Genomic DNA, 10,000 nt, shown 5'->3' with positions numbered 1-10,000 from the left:
CCCCCACCCTTGCTGCAGCGTCGCAGAGTATGACCTTCCTTGCACCAGCAGCAGCAGCAGCAGCAGCGACAGCAGCAGCAGTTTGTTTGAGTTGTCTGTATGTGTGCATCATCTGCCTTTTGCGGTGTCTGTACACCTCAATGGGAGAGAGCTGCAGCGGCTGAACGCGCAGCAGCTGCTGAACTGGGAAGGCAGCAGCAACACACAATGGAGTGCTGCTGCTGCTGCTGCTGCTTCTGATGCTGCTGCTGCTGCTGCTGCTGCTTCGACCCATGACTATCACCGGAGGCAACAGCAACTACAACGGCAGGAGGAAGAACAGCAGCAGCAACACCAGCAGCAACAGCAACAGCAACAGCAGCAACATCCCCAGGACCAGAAGCGCAAGCATCATCATTATCATCATCATCATCATCATCATCAGCATCAGCAGCAGCAGCAGCAACTGCAGCAGCAGCAGAAGCAACAGCAGCGGCAGCATCAGCATCATCATCATCATCATCAGCAGCAGCAGCAGCATCAACATCGTGAGCAGCAGCATCAACATCGTGAGCAGCAGCAACACCAGCAGCATCAGCCGCATCAGCCCCAGCAGCAGCAGCAGCATCAGCATCAGCAGCATCACCACCACCACCACCAGCAGCCGCGAGACCTTCGTGAAGCCTTAGCAGCAAGAGGCCTTTCGCTAGAGCAGTATCTCTCCCTTCTATCTAAAGCCGTCGGCCCCTTAAGTGCAGCAGCAGCAGCAGCAGCAGCAAAGGCAGCAAAGAGCTCAGGATCGATTTCACGTGCTGAAGCAGCAGCAGAAGCTGCAGCGGCACCTGCAGCAGAAGCTGCAGCAGACGCAGCAGCAGAAGCCGCAGCAGAAGCAGCAGTAGCTAAGGCAGAGGCCTCGCAGGTGGCAGCAGAAGCAGCAGCAACAGCCACAGCAGCAGCTGATGCAGCAGCAGCAGCAACGGAGAAGACGCTTGCAAGCCGGGCTGCTCTCAAGCGCAGAAAGAGCGAAGCAGCAGCAGCAAGCGAAGCAGCAGAAGCAGCAGCAGCAAGTGAAGAAACAGCAGCGGCAAAAGCAGCAGCAGCAAGTGAAGTAGCAGAAGCAGAAGGAGCAGCAGCAGCAGCAGCAGCAGCCACCGCGGGGGCCGGAGCAGCAGTGAGAGCAGCAGCAGCAGCGGACCTCGCCGAAGCAGCAGCAGAAGCAGCAGCAGCAGCAGAATCAGCTGCAGCAGCAGATGCAGCAGCAGTAGCAGCAGAGCTGCTACCTTCTAAACTAAGAAACGCTCTTGACGTGGACAGGAGCCCTAGTGCGGCTGCTTGTGAGTTTGCTGCTGCTGCTGCACCTCCTGTTGCTGCAATGTTGAGGCAAGAGGAGCAGCGGGAGATACCGGAAGCGCAGCAGCAGCAGCTGCAGCAGCTGCTTGGGGCCCCGATTGAGAAGCTGCTGCAGTATACGGAGGAGCAGCAGCAGCAATCTGAGCAGCAGCGGCTGTATCGGTGCTGCAGCATTGGCTGCGATCTCACCTTCATTAGTGCTGCTGCAGCATACGGCCTGTACTCTCATTCTGCTGCAGCAAACCTTAAGAATCTTGAAGAGCCTTACAGGTATATCTTGCTGCTGTCTCTCTTTTTATTATTCTGTTGCTGCTGCTGTCTCTGTTGCTGCTGCTGTCTCTTTTGCTGCTGCTGTCTCTGTTGCTGCTGCTATTTCTGTTGCTGCTGCTGTTTCTGTTGCTGCGGCTGTCTCTGTTGCTGCGGCTGTCTCTGTTGTTGCTGCTGTCTCTGTTGCTGCTGTTGTCTCTGTTGTATTTGCTTTGTTTGCTGCTGTTCTTCTTTTATGCTATTTGCTGCTGCTGCTGCTGCTGCCGTTAGCGGACATTCCTATGTCTGCTGCTGCTGCAAATATTCTTGTTGCTGCTGCATGCGCAGCTCCTTGTGTGTGCTGCTGCACCCAATGCTTCTGTTCTTGCTCCTATTTCTGCTGTTGCTGTTGTTGCTGCTGCTGCTGCTACTACTGCTTCTGCGTCCACGTCTGCTGCTGCTGCTGCTGCTGCTGTTTAGGTTGTTTAATGTAGATTGCTACTGCTGGAAACCCGAGTCTCCTGCTGCTCTTTATGCTTCAATGCCGCTTCTCTTTGCTCTGCACAAACAAACAAAAACAAAAAATCAGCCTCATGCCTCTGCCTTCGTCTTTATAAACGCAGCAGAGACATTCTTCAGAGTAAACTATAACAAGCAGCAGCAGCAGCAGCAGCAACAGCAACAGCAGCAGCACATGGGGTGGCAACAACAACAGCAGTGCGTGCAACAACAGATGAACGATCAGCATCAGCCCATGAAAGAACAGCAACAGCAACAGCAGCAGCAGCAGCAGCATCCTGCTGCTGCTGCTGCTGCTGCTAATGATGATGATGATGATATGCTTCGTTGCTGGTTTTGTAGCGAAGGCGGTGTCTTTGAGTGTTTATTTTGCTGCGGGCCTTCTCCGCTAGATGTACATCGGCAGCTGCATGCAGCTCTGGGGTTTGCTGCTGCTGCTCCTGCTGCTGCTGTAGGAAAGCATCAGTCGAAGTGGGGTTATAATGACACAGTAAGAAATATAAATAAATAAAATAAATTAAATAAATATAAATAAATATAAATATACATAAATTAGAATCAATAAACATATATATATATATATATATATATATATATATATATTACTACATACATGCATGCGCTCACATAAACAGCTGCAGCAAAAGCAAAAGACAGTACAGACAGTTCCAGCAGCGGCAGCAGCTGCAGCAGCTGCAGCAGCTGCAACAAGTACAGCAGCAGCAGGAGTAGCTGCAGCAGTAGCTGCAGCAGTAGCTGCGTATGCCCGTGGTTGTCTCTCACTCATGCTTCTGCTGCTTGTGCTGCTGCTGCTTCCCCTTCTGCTGCTGTTGCTCCTTCTCCTTCTGCTGCTTATGCTGCTGCTGCTGCTGCAGCGTGGGGCTTTAGCAGCAGTTCGCGGGTTAGACGGTGCTGCTGTTCCCTTGGACTGTCTTTGGCTTGACATTGATCATACACCTCAATGCAGATATTTTGAGTATAACCGAAATAAATTTAATATCCCTCGGCTCGCAGCTATATTAAATAAACAACAAAGACTCCTGGTGAGACAAACGCTGACGCTGCTGCTGCTGCTGCTGCTGCTGCTGCTGCTGCTGCTCATGCTGCAGCTGCTGCTGCTGATGCTACTGATGCTGCTGATGCTACTGATGCTGCTCATGATGCTGCCGCTTGTGCTGCAGCTGGTTCTGTAACTGCTTGTGCTGCTCTTCATGCTGCTGTTGCTGCTGCTGCTGCTGCTGCTGCTCAGGTGCTTATAGCAGACCCTCACATGCGTATAGAAATGGGTTACAAGCCGTTTGAAGAGGCAGCGCAGCAGCAAATTGCTGTTGCAGTGAACGTGAGTCTTTCTGCTGCTGTCGCTGCCTCTATTTTGTTTGTCTCCTTTTATTTGTTCGGCTGTCTCTCTCTTTATTTGCTGCTCAATGTCTTCTCCGTTGCTGCTGCTGCCGCTGTTGTTGCTGCACCGCATCTTCCTGCTGCTCTTGCTGCTGCTGCACCGAATCTTTCAACTGCTTCTGCTGCTGCTGCTGCTTCGCCGCACCTTCCTACCGTCACTTATTTTTCTGTTTCTGCTGGTGTTGCTGCTTCTGCTGCTGCTGCTGCTGCTGTTGCTGCTGCTGCTACTGCTGTTGTTGTTGCTGCTGCTGCTGCTGCTGCTGCTGCTGTGCAGCGCCAAGGCCTTCCATTTGTGGGGCGGAGTTGGGCGGGTTATTGCATTTGGCCAGACTACCTGCAGCAGAAAGTAAATTAATTTTATTGTTTTGTTTGTTTATTTGTTTGTTTGTTTGTTTATTTGTTTATTTGTTTGTTTGTTTATTTGTTTATTTGTTTTGTTTGTTTTGTTTGTTTGTCTCGTCTGCTGCTGCTTTCTCTTTTGCTTTTCCGGTTTGTTTATAAAGACATACGACCCCTTAAAGAATCCCTTGCAGCAGCAGCAGCAGCAGCAGCACGAGCAGCAGCAGCAGCAGGATCAGCAGCAACAGCAGCAGTAGCAGCAATCACTGCATATGCTGCCGCTGCAACGAGTGTCTTCCCTGTGACCGTAAAACTGCCTGTGCTGCTGCTGCTTCTGCTGCTGCTGCTCCCTCCTCTGCTCCCTACACTGCCACGGCTGCTGTTGCTGCTGCTGCTGCTGCTGCTGCAGACGCGTGCTTGGTGGGCGTCTTGGGTTGGTAAGAGCTGGCAGCAAATTAGCAACTTGGGTCTGTGGAATGATATGAATGAACCCTCAGTCTTCGGCTCGAAGGAACTCACCTTCCCTAGGTTGCTGCTGCACAAGCTACAACCTTCTCCTGCTGCTGCTGCTGCTGCTGCTGTTGCTGCTGCTGCTGCTGCTGCTGCTGTGGAGGCGGGTGCTGCTGCTCATGAGGCGGATGCGGCTGAGGGGGCGGCGGCTCCTGCTGCTAGTTCTATTGCTGAGGCACGTGCTGCTGCATCCCCTGCTGCAGCAGCTGCAGCAGCAGCCGCTGCTGCAGCAGCAGCAGCAGCAGCGGATGCAGCAGCTGCTGCTAATGGGGAGGATCTGGTGGAGCACTGGCAAATGCATAATATTTACGGTTTGCTGCAGCAGCAGGCTTCCTATGACGGTTTGCTGCAGCGCTCTAACGGGACCCTCAGGCCTTTCATTCTCTCCAGGTACTCTGGCTAGCTAGCTAGCTAGCTAGCTAGCAGCTCAGCTAGCTAGCTAGCAGTTCAGCTAGCTGCTTAGCTAGCTAGATAGTTGGGCAGCAAGCTATCCAGATAGCTAGCTGCTCAGGTAGCTGCAAGCTGCTTCTTGGGTTGCTGCTGCGGTTGCTGATGTTGCTGCTGTGGCTGTTGCTGCAGCTGCTGTCTCTGATGCTGGCATTCTCCCTCCTACTGTGCTGCGCCGTTTGTGCTGCTGCTGCTTTTGCTGCTGCCGCTGCTACTACTGCCGCTTCCGCCTCTTCTGCTGCCGCTGCTGCTGCCACCACCACCGCTGCTGCTCATACTGCTGCTACTGCTGCTGCTGCTACCACCGCTGCTGCCGCCACCGCTGCTGCTACCGCTGTTGCCGTCACCGCTGCTGCTGGTGCTGCTGCTACTTCTGTTGCTTTTTCTACTGCTGCTGCTGCTGCTTTTTCTACTGCTGCTGCTGCTGCTTTTTCTACTGCTGCTGCTGCTGCTGCTGCTGCTGCTGCTGCTGCAGGGCTGGGTTTTTGGGGTCTTGGCGTTGGGCGTTTCTATGGACGGGGGATAATGAGGCCTCGTGGCCCCACCTCCGCTGCGTTGTGCCGATGGTGCTGTCTGCTGCTGCATGCGGACAGTCGCCTGTGGGTAAGCCCTAGCAGCAGCAGCAGCAGCAGCAACAGCAGAGGCTGCAGAGGCTGCAGAGGCTGCAGCAACAACAAACGCAGAAGCCGTAATAACAGTGGTAGCAGCAGCAGATGGAGCAGCAACAGCAGCAGCAGTAGCAGATAACGAGGAGACAATGCCGCAGGCTTTGTATATGTGTGGGCGCGTGCTGCTTCTTCTGTTGCTGCTGCTACTACTATTACTGCTGCGGCTGTTGCTGCTGCTTATGTGTATTAGGGGCTGACGTGGGGGGTTTTGTGGGCAGCTGCTCTCCTGAGTTGCTGCTGCGGTGGCAGCAGCTCGGCGTGTGGCTCCCTTTTTACAGAGTTCATTGCGAGAAAGCTGCAGCAAATAGAGAGGCCTTCAGAGACATTTTGCTGCTGCCCTTCGTACGCAGCGCTGTGCTGGACCGCTACAGGTTACTGCCGTACTGGTGAGACAGCACACCCTGGTGCTGCTGTCTTGCTGCTGCTGTCTTGCTGCTGTTGTGCTGTTGCTGCTGCTGCTCTCGTGCTGCTGCTGCTCGGTGGCTGCGGGATGGGGTAGGCCTGCTGCTGCTGGTTGTTTGGGCAGCGGCTGGTGCAGCTGCTGTTCAGCTTGATGCTGTTGCTGCTGCTGCTGCTGCTGCTGCTGCTGCTGCTGCTGGTACGGCGTGTTGCTGCTGCAGGTATACTCTCTTTATGGAATATTCTCTTTTGGGGGACCCTATCGTTCGCCCCACCTGGTGGCTGGACTCAGCCAGCAGCAGCAGCAACAGCAGCAGCAGCAGCAACGTACAGTCGTTTCTTGTGGGTAGTCAGGTGTACGTACAGCCCGTAGTTCACTCCATGCTGACTGAGAGAAGCCAGCAGCAGCAGCAACAGCAGCAGCAGCAGCAGCAGCAACTTGAGATGATCGAGTTACATCTTCCCCGCGGCTTTCTGTGGTGGGTACTCCCACAAATACAGCACCTGCAGCAGCAGCAGAAAAAATTCAGCATCAGTAGAAGCAGCAGCAGCAGTAGAAGCAGCAGCAGCAGCAACAGCAGATGCCTCCTTTTCGTGTGTGATGCTGCAGGTACGACGTGCATACGGGTGCAATTTGCTGCAGCGGTGGCAGCACGGGGCCTCACCACGCAGCAGCCGAGCCTGCAGCAGCAGCAGGATCAGCAGCAGCAAAGCATGGTAGCAGCAGGAGCAGCAGCAGCAGCTGCTGCTGCTGCTGCTTTCCACTGACGTTGCGGCGCATTCCTGTATTCGTTAGGGGGGGGTCCGTCGTAGCCACCCGCGAAGCTGCAGCGCGATCTGTCCTTCTCTGCTTCCAGAAGCCCCTCACAGTAATTAGGGTTTAGGGTTTAGGGTTTAGGGTTTAGGGTATAGGGTGTAGGGTTTGGGGATTAGGGTTTAGGGTTTAGGGTTTAGGGTTTAGGGTTGGCATAATGAAGAATGGAAGTCAACGGAGCTTCCTTTGAAGGCTAGTGCGCTCCCGCTGCTGCTGCGGTGTTGCTCTTGCTGCTGCAATTGCTGCTGCTACTGCTGCTGCTGCTGCTGCTGCTGCTGTGCTGCAGCTGCATGTGTACCTGAGGGAGGACGGCAGCGCTGAAGGCCGCCTTTACCTTGACGACGGACTCTCTTTTAATTATAAACGGGGCAGCTTCCTCTATCTCAGAATTAAAGCGCGCCTGCTGCAGCAGCAGGAGCAGCAGCAGCAGCAGCAGCAGCAGCACGACCCTAAGAGCAGCAGCAGCAGCAGCAGCAGCAGCAGAATAGGAAGGAGCCGCCTTGTTATTTGGTCTGAAGCAGCACCGCTGCCTGTGGGGGGCCCCGGGGCTCCGTGGAGGTTTGGGGCGCTCGCAGCAGCAGAGCAGCTAAACACAACAAGTAAGATTTGCATGTATTTGCTTCCTGCTCTTCACTTTGCTGCTGTCTATACACTCCACTCTATGCTGCTGCTGCTGCTGACGCTGTGCTGCTGCTGCTGATGCTGCGCTTCTGCAGTTTCCCACGTGGCCGTTTGGGGTGTACGTACACAGCCACTCGCAGCAGTTCTGAAGAGAGGCCAAGGGCAGCAGCAGCAGCAGCAGCAGCAGCAGCAGCAGCAGCAGCAGCAGCAGCAGCAGCAGCAGCAGTTGCATTTTTCCGTGTCTTCTTTGCCCCTGGATCCCCAACAAGATGAACTCCGCCAGCAACAAAAGGAATTCATTGCTGCTGCAGCAGCTGCTGCTGCTGATGATGATGATGATGAGTCTGACGGTGCTGCAGAAGAGTCCTCTGCTGCTGCAGCTGCATCCAATCCGGAGCAGCAAGCAGCAGCACAAGTGCAGCAGCAGCACGAGGAGATTCGAAGACAATTGGCGGCTCTGCTGCAGCAGACGACGGAAGCAGACGAACTGCAGCAGCAACAGCAGCAGCAGCAGCAGCACTTTGCTGCTCCTTGCTACCGAGTGCTTATCTCGACTCCTGGTGTCTCTGCAGCAGACCCCACATGGGCGGTGGAGTTGCTGCTGTAGTGCCACAGCAGTTTGCTGCAGCAACCTAAAGCCAGACACCCATGCCAGCAGCAGCAGCAGCTACTGCTGCCGCTGCAGCAGAATCAGCAGCTTCCTGAGCCTCCCGTTCCTTGTGCTGCCCAGGCTTTTAACTTCACTATGTACAGCTAGCTGGCCTAACTATCCACAGCTAGCTACAGCTAGCTACAGCTAGCTGGGCCGTGGCTAGCTACAGCTACTTGGCCCCTAACAAGTTACAGCTAACTGACCCCCAGCTAGCCGCAGCTAGCTGCCCCTTAGTAGGTACACCTCGCTATCCTCCGCTAGTTGCAGCTAGCTGTCTCCTAACTAGCTACAGCTGGCTGGATCCTAACAAGCTACACAGCCTACTGCTCCAATGCGGCGCAGCAGGGGCTGCCCGCGTTGACATGTCGCTGTATCCAGCTGGCTAGCTAGCCAGCGTGCTGGATGGCTAGCTAGATGGGTCTAGCTAGCTGGGTAGTTAGCTAGCTAGGCATAGCTAGCTCGATAGGTAGCCACAGCACGCTAACTGCCTAGCTAGCTAGCTGCAGCTAGCTAGAAAGCCGTGTAGCAGCGAGGAGACAGATGATACATTGAAGTCAATGGCTGTACAGGGTTGGGGAGCTCACAAAGACATCTCTGTGGGCCCCCTCCGCCGCTGGCACCTGGCTAGCTAGCTAACTAGCTAACTAGCTAGCTAGCTAGCTAGCCATTAACGAAGGCAACTAGCCAGTGCTCTTGCGGCTTGTTGAAACGGTAACTAGCTGCGCCAGCCAGGTCTTGCTGCTGCTGCTGCTGCTACTGCTGTGGAAGCGGCAGCTGCAGCTGCAGCTGCAAGGGGAGCTAGCTGAAGGGGTGGCTACCTGGCTAGCTAGCGCAGCTAGCTGTACCCCTATCCCTCTGGAGCTTGCTAGAGCTCTCCCTCTGTCGTTAATGCGCACGGAACAGCAGCAAGTAGCAGCTGCAGCAGCAGCAGCAGCAGCAGCTGAAGTGAATTGAGCATCAGCAGCAGCTAGCTCTTTCTCTCGCTAGACGTCCTGCAGTGACGTTTGCTGCTGCTTGTATACCATGTAGCGGTACAGCAGCAGCCGCTGCAGATGCTGCTTCATGCGGTGTAGAGACACCCGAACCTTCGCTGGGGAGTCAGCTGTGGCAGGCAGCCTCTCGCAGCACTGCTGCTGCTGCTGCTGCTGCTGCTGCTGTTCGGTGCCTGGTGGCAGCAAATCAGAGATATCGATGCTGTTTACTGCGCAGATCTCCTCAAGATTTGTTGCGGCTGTCTCTGCCTCTGTTAGCTCTAAGACGCACTCCTCATCCTCCTGCTGCTGTTGCTTATGCTGCTGCTGCTGCTGCTGCTGCTGCTTCTCAGTCTCTGCTACCTCCGCAGCACGAGGAGACTCCTCGCGTTCCTCAGGCTTTCCCTGGTCGCAAGCTGCTGCTGCTGCTGCTGCTGCAGCAGGCTCTGTCTCTTCAGCAGCAGCTTCTTGCTGCTGCTCCGTCCCCAGTTGCTGCTCTTGCTGCCCCTGCTGCTCCTGCTGCTGCTCCTCCTCGTCCTCATTCTGTTCTTGCTGCTGCTCTTCACGTTGTTTCTCTTTCTGCTGCTGACATCGTTCCTGTTGCAGTTGTTTCTGTTCCTGTTGCTGGATTTGGTGTAAATGTTTCTGTTGTTTGTGTTGCTGCTGCTGCTGTTGCTGCTGCTGCTGCTGCTGCTGCTGCAGCTGAGGCAGTTGAGGATATTGCTGCCAGTTAAGAAAGTGCGTCTTGCTCCCAACCTTCTCACCCCCGCAGAACCTTCTGTCTACTAAAGACATATAAATCAAAGGCCTCACAGACACCCCGCTGTGGCTGCTGCCGCGGTGTCTCACGATGTTATCCATCAACACCAAATCTCCTACACCAAACACACATGTTAAGAAATATTATATTATATTATTTATTATATTATATTATATTATTATTATATTATATTGTATTGTATTATATTATATATTATATATCATGACATTATATTTATTATATTGTATTATATTATATTATATTATATTATATTATATTATATTATATTATATTATATTATATTATATTATATTATATTGTATTATA

At 53.7% G+C, this 10,000-nt stretch overlaps 2 protein-coding genes across 2 annotated transcripts in view; one reads left to right on the top strand and one right to left on the bottom strand.

Moving 5' to 3' along the window:
• EAH_00025350 (alpha-glucosidase II, putative) overlaps positions 1 to 7,897 on the top strand; it is a gene marked incomplete at both ends in the record, with an annotated part of 8,808 nt that extends 911 nt beyond the window's left edge. The window contains 9 exons of the mRNA XM_013396637.1: positions 1 to 1,599; positions 2,056 to 2,584; positions 3,344 to 3,433; positions 4,241 to 4,731; positions 5,264 to 5,391; positions 5,647 to 5,842; positions 6,077 to 6,338; positions 6,956 to 7,268; positions 7,386 to 7,897. The exon at positions 1 to 1,599 is cut by the window's left edge and continues 911 nt beyond it. Coding sequence (XP_013252091.1) covers positions 1 to 1,599; positions 2,056 to 2,584; positions 3,344 to 3,433; positions 4,241 to 4,731; positions 5,264 to 5,391; positions 5,647 to 5,842; positions 6,077 to 6,338; positions 6,956 to 7,268; positions 7,386 to 7,897 — 4,120 coding nt within the window. The remainder of the gene's footprint in view (positions 1,600 to 2,055; positions 2,585 to 3,343; positions 3,434 to 4,240; positions 4,732 to 5,263; positions 5,392 to 5,646; positions 5,843 to 6,076; positions 6,339 to 6,955; positions 7,269 to 7,385) is intronic.
• A 1,028-nt stretch (positions 7,898 to 8,925) lies between these two features.
• Positions 8,926 to 9,788, bottom strand: EAH_00025340 (hypothetical protein; the record flags this gene model as incomplete). Its single annotated transcript, XM_013396636.1, has 1 exon — positions 8,926 to 9,788. A coding segment is annotated over one exon (863 nt), but the record flags the coding sequence as incomplete, so codon positions are not given.
• Between the last annotated feature and the right edge of the window lie 212 nt (positions 9,789 to 10,000).

This window comes from Eimeria acervulina, genomic scaffold, assembly GCF_000499425.1.
Source record: "Eimeria acervulina Houghton genomic scaffold, Eah_scaff206, whole genome shotgun sequence".
Classification (NCBI taxonomy): domain Eukaryota; phylum Apicomplexa; class Conoidasida; order Eucoccidiorida; family Eimeriidae; genus Eimeria; species Eimeria acervulina.
The sequence above is the reverse complement of the archived record's forward strand: the minus strand, read 5'-3'. Positions and strand labels throughout refer to the sequence as shown.